This window comes from Buteo buteo, chromosome 3 (assembly GCF_964188355.1).
Source record: "Buteo buteo chromosome 3, bButBut1.hap1.1, whole genome shotgun sequence".
In the NCBI taxonomy this organism is placed as follows: domain Eukaryota; kingdom Metazoa; phylum Chordata; class Aves; order Accipitriformes; family Accipitridae; genus Buteo; species Buteo buteo.
This window is the reverse complement of record NC_134173.1, coordinates 53,825,711-53,838,270: the sequence shown is the minus strand read 5'-3', so window position 1 is coordinate 53,838,270 and position 12,560 is coordinate 53,825,711. Positions and strand designations below refer to the sequence as shown.

The window sequence follows — 12,560 nt, the reverse complement described above, 5'->3', positions numbered from 1 at the left end:
AGGTTGTTCTGTCCTGAAGTGAAATCAAACTGCAAGCTAAACACAGAGCTGGATATAAAGTTGTCATTGAGGTCCTTCCTCCAAGGGCAAAGAGGATTACTAAGAAGAGAAGCACCTAAAAGCCTTAATCAGGTGCTAGCACAATGTATTTATTAAACAACTGTAAGTACAAATCACAGCTCCATAGCTGGCCAAACTTTTGTGCACAAGGGCTGGAGCTTCCAGAAGTATTGACCATGAAAGACTACAGTGTGCACGTGGACAGTGCTTACATGCATTTGCTGTAGACAGAAGATTACAAAAGGTCTAAATTAAAACATTTCCATAAGTGTGGTGCAAAGATAAAATGGACTGTGCACAAAATAATATTCCTTTCTATTATATGTGATCAGGCCTTCCTATGATTCAGCAGAAAGGAAAAAAAAAAAGCAGCAGCTTCTCTTCCAGAAAGTCTTGAATTTTCCCATTGAAGAGCTGCGATGCATGCATCATTAATTTCTATGCAGAAAACATTGTTCACTTCAACCAGCAATTAGTGGTAACATTTCTATCCTGTGCAGTGATGAGATTTTTATGCTAATCATTACACAGCAGTAAATTAATCATTTGGGCACATTTAGATGGTGTGTATATTTCATGAGACAGATATAGATATCAAGATCAGTTTGATATTTACTCATGGTAAATGGAAGTGTCTCAAATCGTTATGGGGGAAGCATACTAACTAAATATACAGCCAGAGATGTTTGCAGTATAGCAGTGGCAGACGCACTGCTTCATCTCTTGTTCCAGGAAATAGCTCTCTTTCTTTGTTTTTAATTATTTTAAGGGAGGTAAAAATCTTGTGGGATCACATAGAACTGAATCATTCAAAGAGTCAGTGAAACTCCAATAAAGTCTTGACACATGAAGGACAAAAGCACCAATTCGGTTTCCTATCCTGCAATTCTTCTTTTATTACTGGCAAAATTACCTATGTTACATTATGCAGTATTGAAAAAAGACTTTTCATCAGCATTTGTGCTATAGTCTAGTCGGGTAAATGAATTATGTATTGGCCTCATCCCTCTGTAACTATGTCTGAAAGCTTTGAATTGTAGCAGAAAGGAAGACTACCCAGGGGCCTCCCTTCTCAGCAGATGCAAGAGATATGTAATACCTTGAGGAAAATGTTTATTTGAAATTTAAATTTTTGACATATATTTAAATACTACTGCTGTTTTTTCAACTCTTAGCTTACAGATCTTTGCAGGCAAAAAGCAACCTAGTCCAAAGCTGATAGTGTTTTATTTTATCAGAGGGAAATGTACACATGGCCCCTTTATCTTAGAATGTCACCAAAATACTTATGAAAAACACAGATTTATGGGAGCTGACCCTGACAACAATAGTGATATAAATAATATCCTCAACTATTACTTTCTCGACTGAAGTTGAGAAAAATCTCAAAAATCAAAGGTGGCATGCCAGTGGAAAGCAAAGTTATGTTGGCTTACCTGGATCACTTCAGAAGAGCTCTTGAACTGAAAATTGATCAGCCGATATAAGTTTAATTGCCACCAATTGAAACAGAATAATTGCTACACTGAGCAGGGATAAAGATGAGCTATTGCACAGAAGGTACAAAATCCCACTGGGAAAGGAAAGAAATTTATTAGCATCTCTTCGTTTATGGAAATTTTTGAAAGAGGTACATCTGAACAGGCAGGTTATCAGGACAGCACCTTGAACAGCTGTACTTTTAGGTCTGAGAACCATTACAAATCAGACAAAAAAGAACTGGTAATTCAAAAAGACAATGTCTTATTTTAATGAAATGTGTTTTTACATGTAAAAAAATCTTTGTTTTTCAATTTGAGAAGGAAAATATTTTTAATGTCACTATTTTTATACAAATAAGATGGCAATTTTGATTTTTGAACATTTTTTTCAAAATCCACTCTGCAAAGCTTCTCTCTAGAACTATGTATCTGAAGTTGACATGAAGGTTAAATTTTCTTCAGGGGCATCACAGTCTTAATTTTTATGGCCTATCTTATGTAGCCTAGGAGCCAACAAGCACATCTTGGGATGCGCCGTGGTGCAATGTGCATCCCACAGCGTTCTTCTCCTCTGCAGAGAGTATTCTTGACTCCAGAGATTCTCCATTTGACTTGAGACAATGGAGAAAACCACAAATAAACCCTGTTTCCAAGTAAGCACAGGTTAAGTTTTGTAACAATAAACGTAACTTCATGGAAAACCCTTCTGAGTCTCTGATGTACAAAGTGGCACACCTTGAGGGAAAAAGATGTGGAACGCAGTTCAGGAAACAGTCAGTAATATTCTGTGAAGGTCAAAAGGCTGGATTTAGAGACAGCTGAGGATCTGTCAGTGGTGAGCACCACCAGCTATGCTCTTGTCAAGCAAATCAGAGAAAAGAAGCATAGGCATCATGCCTTGAAAGCAGAAGAAATTTTTGCTAACTTTATTTCAATACTGTTTCTTTAAAAAGAAAGAGCAGAGTATCTCCAGGTAGCTTTTATGTTCCTGAAATGATTTGGAGGGAAAATTGAAATATTTAATAAATTTGATGTAAACCAGTTATTATCATGGTAAACAGATATCATGGTTATTAATACTATAAAAATGAATGGCTCATCACTCAGTTATTGCTCAGCTACAGAGCTGATTAACAGCACCAGGAACTGCTTGCCATTTGGTTTAATACTCCTTGTTGTTCGCTACATTAGTTGTCTGGCGTTGATTATATTGCAGCAGGTATTCACATCAGTAAGTTTGCTTGTTGTAAAATTTAAAAGCACAAACAAGGATCATGTCACAAAGAAATAAGCAGAAATCATATGCCTTAAAATATTCCCCAACACCAGTTACATCTTCTCTACAGATACCCCTGAAACTCATCTGAATATTCATAATCTTTGAGCAGGAAAAAAACCCAACCCCAAAACCCAATAAAGTATACAAGAATCAAGTTCCCAGATTAATTCCTTCATCAAAGTGCATATGTCCCAGCATCCTCTTGCCTGGCTTCCAGCAGGGGAGAGGATCACCGCAAGAGAGGGGCAGCTGGGAATGGCTTCAGGAGACTGAATTAAAATCTGCTTTTATACTTTCTTTGGATATCAGCTGGCAGGTAGTAAAGGTCACAAATTACAGCTGTGATGCTGTTTCTGAAACATCATGGCATTTCAGAGAAAAACTGCCATATGAAATTCTCTGCATGTCAGTATGGCAAGTATTCCATCAGAAAGAAAAGGACACACACAGCTTTCCACAGGGAGGTGCCCGAAGAAACACAGGAGATCTGGGAGTCCTGTGGTTGGCTTTCTATCCTCTATGTCCTGGTTTATCTGAGTCTTGCATGAAACAACCTTTAGTAAGATTTACCAGCAGGAGCTGAATGAACTATTAAAAGCCCTATTATTTTAGCATTTTGACCATTATTTGACCATTTTACCATACATTACCATTAAAACAGCCAAGATTAATTTGTCCTATAACTTTAAACTACACTATTATCTTAGAGTAAAAAAAGGGGGCTGTTTTATTAAGAGTACATCACTTTAATGCATAGAGCAAAAGACCAAAACCAAACCCATAAATGTGTACACTAACTCAATACATTACTTATTCTGATGCAACAAATTTATTTGGTATATTTTTCCTGCTGCATAGGATCACTTGGCATACAAATGGTTATTATATCATAATCAAAGAGGTATCATACGTTCATCAGAAATTTAAAAAGTACTTAAAAGAAGAAATTTTAAGTGAAAATAACAAATGGAAGACATCAAAACAGCAAATGTGTAAAAGAGCATGTGCTTTGAGGAAGACAGACATAATAATGCACAATTCTGGGTGAAACCCAGAATTTCCCACAGCTGTAGACCACATGCATTAGTGGACTCACAATCTTTACTGAAGAACAGAAACCCTCTTTCTTGGTGTTTTATTACCTTGGCAACATCTCCTCCATGTCAGCAATCACATAGGAGACAACAGTCCAAACAGCAGCACAGAGATTCATCTGGTTTGGATCCTGAACTGTCATCGTGTCCCCTTGAGAATGATGAAACCAGAAGTATTTACTGAGGTCATCACGCAAGCTGGCACCTACAGAGAAAAATGGGCAATATTCCATTATAGGAATACAAATATTTAAAGAGGAATATAAACTTGAATCCATTCCTGGGCTGTTTATGATTAAATCCACATGCAACTGTATAAAGTTCCATATAATAACTGCACAGAGACATGGCATGTGCGGTTTGTAGGTTTTAGGTTAATTGACTTGAGTGAGCGTGAGGCAGCAAAAATTCACACCGGGGAAAAGCCGACCTTCCCCTGGGAGACTCGTTTCCTCAGCAACAGTATACATCCATTTTCCTCAAAGACTACCAGAGTCCAAGTAGGAAAATCCCTATAGGAACCTCACATGTGGTGGCGCTTCCTCCATTCTTCATCCCACTGCTCTGATGATGAGTTATGACTGAGTGATGGATCCTCTCCTTGCTGTTATTTGTGTTGGGGAACGCTTTGGAATTTGCTTTTGCTTTTGCGACTTTGTTCATCGCAAGGATATGCTGTTTCAGAGCAGTTCTCCATATAACCTGGGGTAACCTAGATAGCCCAGGACTACGTTACCCTCTCAGTCAGGAGTCCTCATCAGCTGGGGCAGAAGCAAGTTGGGTGAAACCACAGTTCTTCCCATTCAGGAACAACTGACTTCCTCCGAGGGCACATGGGCAGGGAAAGGACTACTCTTCCCCAGGCCAGGTGGGCTCAGGGAGCACAAATAATGCCAGGGAGGCATCACGCAAGGCCCCAAGGCAGACCAAAGCCAAGAGGAGCAGGAGAAGCTGCCACCACACCGGGTGCTGCAGCAGAGATTTTCACCCCGGCCATCCTCTGCCTGGTCCAGTCCCCACTGACCCTGTCTGACCCCTTGTCCCCTTGCAATTTCTTCTCTCCCACTTCATTACCTCTGCCTCCTGTTCTCTGGTTTTATGCTTTGTTTTAATCTCAACAACCCTTCCACCATTAACAGAATTCCACGCCAAATTTTGAAAGTAAGTAAATGTGATATTTACCCCCACCACACTGATTCACTGCTTGCAATTCCTTTGCGTTGATTGCCTTGGCCTGCCCGCTCATCCGGCTGGGAGGTGCACAGCTCCCAGGGTAGGACCCACCTAGCACGACAGGACCTCCTCCTGCCTTGGTCATCAAACCCAGAGAACAAGCACTGATGTGAATTCACAAGTAAGAGCTATGGGCCCCCGGCAGAAACACAGACTGAGGCTACTCCTACCATGCCAAGTAAGACAGGAAAAAAAAACCAGGATTGTTTGATTATAAAGATGAAGTAAATAAATTATTCATATATTTATTTACACGCAGTGGAAATAAGTATCAGATGATGAGGGCTTTGATAAACTCATGTGTGCTCATAAGACTTACTGTTATGATTTTTCCTGGTTTCTCTGAGATGCTTGAAGCCTTTGAAGAGAATGAAAGCAAAATTTCTCACAGCATAACTGTACATTCCTATAATACATGTCTTTTGATCACTTGTATAGTCATTCACGACAGAGTCCAGCTCTCACTGTGGTTAACAGGCATGCTTCTATTGCTGTAATGGGGACTGACTTGGACCGCTTGTTTCACTGCTATTTTAGAGAGAAGGAATAAAAGATAATGCATTTTATAATTCCATCCAAGGTGAAGATCCCTTCATAAGAGAGATGATATGCAGAAAGACCAAATGCTGTAGCATATGGTTATATGGTATTGTGATTGATTTTAAGAGGCTCTTCTTGCTCTTAAAGAGACTTGTTTGCTACTGACTTGAAGCAATGCAATCCCACAGAAGTCACTGGGTAGGTTACAGGTGCTGAATCATGTTCCACTAATTTTAGCATTGAATTTATGCCAAGTCATATTCACTTTTAAAATTTGATTCTGAATTCTTTTAAATATATACAACCATAAAAGGGTTGAACAATGATAAATTCGTTAACTGATGGACTTCTGCACTACACACACATTACAAGTTAAGCCACTCAGGCAAACCCATTACAATTTTTGAACACTTTTGTAAGGCTCAAGACAAAAATTTAATGCCTGGAATTTGTCATAGACATCTCACTAATCACAGTAACTATGGATTTACAGACTAGCATTTCATCTCTGTGAATGGAACAAGGATAAACATCCATTGCTTTGTAACGTTTAACTCCCTGAAATGCTGAAACAGATTTGTTTCTCTAAATTGATTTTAAAAATCAGCAAATGATCTGACTTTGGCATCAAGAAATTAATGTGCAAGAAACATCAGAGTGTACGAGTAGAGAGAATATGGAAGGGTTCCTAAACTGGCTGTGCTGTTTCTTTCATCTCTTGGGCTAGCATTGAAGTCAGTGACCTGCAAACATCTTGTGAGACTAAAGAAAAGACCCTAAGAAAGCAGTTTTATCCTATGTAATTAGAAACAAAAGTGAAAATCCATGTTCTTGGCTTTGAGCAGAAGAACAGTTTACAGCCGAGGGCCTCACGCAAGCCTCTAGACATGAAACACCCTGGGGCACAGATACGACTGCAAGCAATTTTCATGTCTTCTGCTCCAAACTTGAGACTCCTCCATGTTGATATTAGCTGCCCAGAGATATTTATGGCTTCCAGAGGTCACTGGGCTACGGTAAGACACTGAATAGTACCCTTTTGCCAGTAAATGCATCCAGGACTGAGATCAACCCCTGCAGATGACCATGAAGAGGGAAGCTCTGCAGGGCTCTGCAGACTGCAGTAATGTTGGGTTACCTAAATAAAGTCCATGGGATCCTACAGCCCCTTTTCTAAAAAACTAACAGAAGAAGCAATGCTGTGAGCACAAGTGCCATCCTACAGAAGGCAGGGGCAGGGACAGAAGAATTCTGCATAACACTTCAAACAGTGAGGTTTCAAAGCACATCAGCTGGCTGACTGTACTGTATCCTTGATAGCCACTGAATTATTAACCCTTCTCAAACAAAACCTGCCTGAAAAGCCAAGCATGCCGCTTCCAGAAGCTTGAAAGAAACTGGAAAAATTCAACTAGATCCAAGTTTTAAAACTCCAGTTGCTAACCATTTTGTTCTTTCACCCACCATCCACCTAATGGGGTTTTTTTGTTGTTATTATGTAACATTTCCCTCAGGAACAACAGCCAGTAACAAATGAAAGTTTATTTTTGCCAGCTACATAAGCTAGCAGTCAAGTAAAACAGATTAGTAGCCAAGTCTCCTAGACCTATAAATTATTCACCCATCTCCATGCTAGCCACCTAGAAAGGGGATAGTATACAGCCTTACAAGAGTCTGAAAGGTCTAATTAAGTACTTAAAAATCCTCAGATGGGAGGTATTATGTAGGTAAGTATCCCATATTTAATTCTGATTTCCAGGTGGAACCAATACTCAAACAGAAAAACAAGCGATGGGCTGGGTGCTCCACTGTCACGTTTTATGCACTTTGCTGCTTTCCTGTGTTTGCAGAGCAAGAAGACCCATAAAGAAAAGAGGGATGTTTGCCAAACAACACTCTTTAATTGTCCTTTTTCAGTCTGTTCACATTTACAGTGATGCGAATCACATGAGGAACACTGCTGGGCAATAAGGAAATCAGTGAGAAACTGCTTCTAGCTGGATGTAGTAGGTGTTGTGGCATGAAAAAAGGGTATGGTAAAAACCGCTGCCAAAAATGCTGTACTTACTGAGTGCATCAAAAATACTGGAAATAAAAAATGAAAATAATTAATAATTTACAGCTTAGGTAAGATAATATATAGATAATTCATAGTTCCATTTAAAAACCCCCTTTAGTACAGCGGTGCAGTTCAGTTACCTAATGGCAGCTACCTAGTGCCACTGGCGATCCCCCAGGTGCCTGGTGGGACCTGTTGACATGGGTCTGATGGAGGGACCAGGGAAGATACATCTCACGTTCGGCCCAGCTGCCGGGGTCAAGCAGTCCACTATTCAGTAGCACAACATGTGTATTTTGGGAACTTAAAGCAGCATTCTCCTTGTCGCAGCGAGGCACCACCTTACTTGCCCTTTGTGGGAAATAGTGGCATAAGTAGGGTCAGACGGAAACGCTCAGTAATGCTTCTAACTTCTCAGGCTGGGCTTTCTGGTTTCTTTGTTGTGGAGGTTGCGGGTTTTTATTTTGTTTTTCTGCTTTCGACTCCTTCTGAGCTCGTTTCCTTATACTTGACCGAGTAGTGAGTCTGCATGCTCAGCAGGCTGCAGATGAAACCGATTTTGTCCTTAGGTTGTAAAGCAGGGCAGCGCTTGCCAAACAGATCAACTTACTCCATAAATGTAATACTTTTAAAAACATGCGCAACCAGCAAATGCTCTTGTGTGATCAAATGCCTGTTGAAAACCCAAATTGCACTGGGGGGTTTGGGGTGATACTGGTGTCATCTGAGCTGACAAAATCATTAATCACAGGGGTACCCTTAGCACAGCAGGCAGGTGTCCTGTGATCAAATCCAGCTCCTAGGAAACTTATTGATCCTAGGTATTGCAGGTCTGCTACACACAGTTCAACCAGTCTCTCATATATAGACATTATTTACCCCTTCTCCGTTCCCCAAGTGCTGCACCTTCTTTTAAGACTTGCCATCTTCCAAGCTTTGCCACCAAGCGCAAGTGTTTGTTCATGTGCCGATTCACTGTCATGCAGTTGTGAGAAAAATAAGGGAGCGGTATAAAACTGCACCAAAGCAGTCCATTGCTTTTTGTTTTATTAATGTGAATTCCCAGAAGCAACAACCAAACCTAATGACTGTTGTTTGTCAACCTCCTGCTGCTACCGTTGCCAACCCTGCCATCCTCTCCATTTGCCCTGTTTGTGACTTGCCCAAACTTGCCGTCAGGACCTTGTTTCCTAGCCCCAGATGGTGGCTACCTCATGGAGCAGGAGTAAGATACACCACCTCCTGTGCCACTGCACCAGGGCCACCATCTCCAGAAATGGCATCTCTCCATCTACCCATCTGGAGCTCCTTACTGGAGTCCAGCACAGGGCCACTAAGACAATTAATGGACTGGGGCATCTTTCGTATGAAGAAAGGCTGAGAGAGCTGGGGCTGTTCAGCCTGGAGAAGAGATCTGTATAAATACCAGATGGGAGGGAACGAAGAAGAGGGAGCCAGGCTCCTGTCAGTCCCACTGACAGGACAAGAGACAATCACCACAAATCAAACCACATGAAATCCCATCTGAATGCCAGAAAACACTTTTTTACTGAGAGGGTGGTCAAACATGGGGACAGATTGCCCAGATTGACTGTGGAGTCTCCATCCTTGGAGATATTAAAAACCTGAGTGGACATGGTCCTGGGCAATCTGCTGCAGCTGACCCTGCTTGAGCAGGGGGGATGGACTACATGAGCTCAAGAGGTGCCTGCCAACCTCAACCATTCTGTGGGATTCTCTAACCCATGGTGCCATTTCCTCAGCTCATTCAGACATCTCTTATAACTGACACACCATAAACAAATTCTTCAATTCAAGCTTATTCATGTCTTCATTTCATGAGTCTCTGCATAACCAGCTATATTTCATACATGGTTTGACGCACTGCACAAGGCAAGTAAAAGCACCTGCTTTGGTAATGGATACTGACAATGTATTTTCAGTAATCAGCTGTGTAAGAGTATCTTGATGAAAATCCACGCACACGCATTGAGGAATTCTGAAAAACTGCTCATCCCTTCTAGCTTCTGACCTCAGCATGAAATGCACAATGTGAATGTTAATTAGCTGATGACCAGAATATTTACCTGCCTTACAACATGTCCACATTAAACACCGATTCTTCACACATTAATAAACTGTCTGCCACATTTTCTTCTTGCCAACTTAAGAAGATGTGATGCTGCTATTGAGGTAGAAGGATGAATGAACCACAAAATGAATGATGAGCGTGTCAGTGATGACCACTGCTTCTTGTCAGTCACTGTCAGGCACTACTACCTTCATATGCGCTGCTATTTTAAGTCACCATTAGAATTAAACTCTATTGCCAGATATTTAAGCATTAAAATTATTGTCATTGGTGCAAACAAAGACTGGGAAATTAGTTATTGATTATCAGAATGATTACAAAGGCAGTTTCCATAAAACACAGATGTCTTCAAGGGGGAAAGCATATAGTAACTCCAGAGTATTTTTCCAGTGTAAAACATTCTGCATTACATTCTGTCCTACATTTTGTTTCTTTCCTTTTTTATAACCCAAATAGCATTTAATTGCCAAAGGAAGCCAAATGTGAGTCTGGAAGTCAGTACACATTTCCCGTACAGCCCTATCAATGGCTTCCCAGTTGTATTTGCTTTCAAGTAAACTTCACAACACAGCCATTCCATGAAACTTTCAAATACAATAGGAAATTCCCCAGTGTTTGTATAACCTCTCTTGGGTGTGCTGGGTCTTCAATATTACAGTTAGATCTTTGGGATACTGACCTCTATGTGTACATTGCCCTATATAGTGAAGTTAATATGCTAATGAATTACAACAATGTATAACTTCTTTGGGTTTCATTTTACAGTAGTCCCTAGAGGAGCTGCAGAATTGCCACTCCATTTTACACAGTATATATACGCCTCCAAATAAAAGAGACTCCAGCTCAGAAGAACATACACTCTAAACAGACAAGAGGGACTGCAGGATGAGAGAGGCATGCAGAGATGAGATGGCACATTCATTTTCCCACAGCAGCTGAGAAAGAAATAGATGCCAGACATCTGAGCCTAGGCCAGTGCCCTGTTGAACAAGCTGTACTACCTCCTAACAGCAAAGCTGCAAATGCCTTAACAACGGAAGTTTTGCTCAAAGTTTCCAAAGTTTATGAAGCTAAAAGAAAGGCTTTGCAAGATAACATGTATCTCTTGCATCTTCCATGTACCTATGTGTTCAAGCTTCATCTCCCCGTGAAGACAAATCTCCATACTATCAAAGGTACTGCTTGTAGTAAGATGTCAACACAAAGACCTGATCTGAAACCTTATTTTTATTTCTGCAGTGATTTTCCTGGCTACAAAAGACAGATTCCTTTTTTCCCCCATCAATTAAAGATTGCTTTTGTTTCCTGCTTTTTCCTTAAGAAACAAGAAAAATTCCTTTACTTCATTATCAAGTTTATTCCAATCTTGGACCTTTTTAATGCCAATGACACTATGCAGGAATGTACTAAAAAATTACAATGCCTTGGAAATAAAGCAAGACCTGATGAAATATATGTCCTTTTCCTTCATGTCAAGTGCTTAGAATTAGGAAAAAAAGAGGCAAAGGGATACACCACAATCTTCTATGCAGTTAAAAACTGCTATGTACCAGGAAAGCATAAATACTTAAGATAAGAGCATTCTCCTCACACCAGAGTGCTAACTCAGCTTTGTGCTCCTACACACCCTATGAAATGGGGATGTGGAGGTACAGATATGTCCATACAGTAACAGAATCAATAGCCTCTCACTTTTCATAGCTGGAGCACTGCTGCCCCAGACATTTTGAAAGGTCAAAACTGCAGGGCAGAGGTGGGGAGACACATGATTTTTCCTTCAAAGGATGTGTGTCAAAGAGCTACCAAAGAAAAAACAGATAAAAGATATGAACAGGAACATAATTTCTTATTTTTTTATTTTCATTTTGTGTCTTTCTAAAACCCAGCAAAGTCACAAATCTTAAGTGGTCAGGGAGTAAGCCTGCTGCAATGGTAGTTCTGTTTGGGATGGGTTGGCTGGAAGGCTCCCCACCGTGCCACAGCATCCCCATTGCTGCAAGCCCCGTGGAGCGCTTGGCTGCTTGTGCTAGGTGTTGCACAGATGTTTTGTGAGCTGCCGTCACTTAATCACAGTCTTTGGAACTATTACTGTAATGAAAACCCAATTATTGCAGACATGTATTGCATGTATTTTGGTGCACATATTAACCTCTTCTTTCGTGGGATAACCTTTGTTGATGGCTGGCTTTAATGCCAATTATTTCATTATCCATTTTTCAAGTAAGCAGAGGCAATAGAGAATGCTAATGCTGTTTAGTGGGGCGCTGACAGCATTAGTTCTCCTGTCATTTAGTCTCAAATGATGAAATTACAGACTAAGTTGCTTGAGTTTCATGGCGACAGACACTGAAATAGTTTCCAGTACAGAGCTTATAAATAACATCAGAAGTCCTGCTGTTTCACCTCCTGAGTCATTCTCTCAAAAGTCTTTAAAATTCATGATTCAAACAACAAGGCAGAGGGAAAGCTTTCAGTCAGTTGTTTCAGTGGCTAATTAAATGAGACTACAGTGTAAGGGAAACAATATGAAGTGTGCATTATTTCCTGTTTTGCTTAATGCATTTGAGAATTAATCCTCTGGATACACTAAACAGACTAAATTACAGCTCAGGATTATCACAGTTACTTTTGCAATGCATTAACGTTTCACTCATTGCGGCAGAGGACCAGTGACAGCTGAGGATTTAATCTAAACTTGCATGAAATCCTGTGAAATGAGGTC

At 40.4% G+C, this 12,560-nt stretch overlaps 1 protein-coding gene across 2 annotated transcripts in view; it reads right to left on the bottom strand.

The window, feature by feature from the left end:
• Positions 1-1,700: 1,700 nt before the first annotated feature.
• CPQ (carboxypeptidase Q) overlaps positions 1,701-12,560 on the bottom strand; it is a 168,008-nt gene continuing 157,148 nt past the window's right edge. Inside the window, exon 8 of one of the 2 annotated variants that reach the window (XM_075023657.1) lies at positions 1,701-4,119. In XM_075023657.1, the coding sequence (XP_074879758.1) occupies positions 3,959-4,119 (161 nt within the window). In that variant the 3' untranslated portion in view covers positions 1,701-3,958. The remainder of the gene's footprint in view (positions 4,120-12,560) is intronic. The other variant, XR_012649865.1, reaches the window with a different exon arrangement.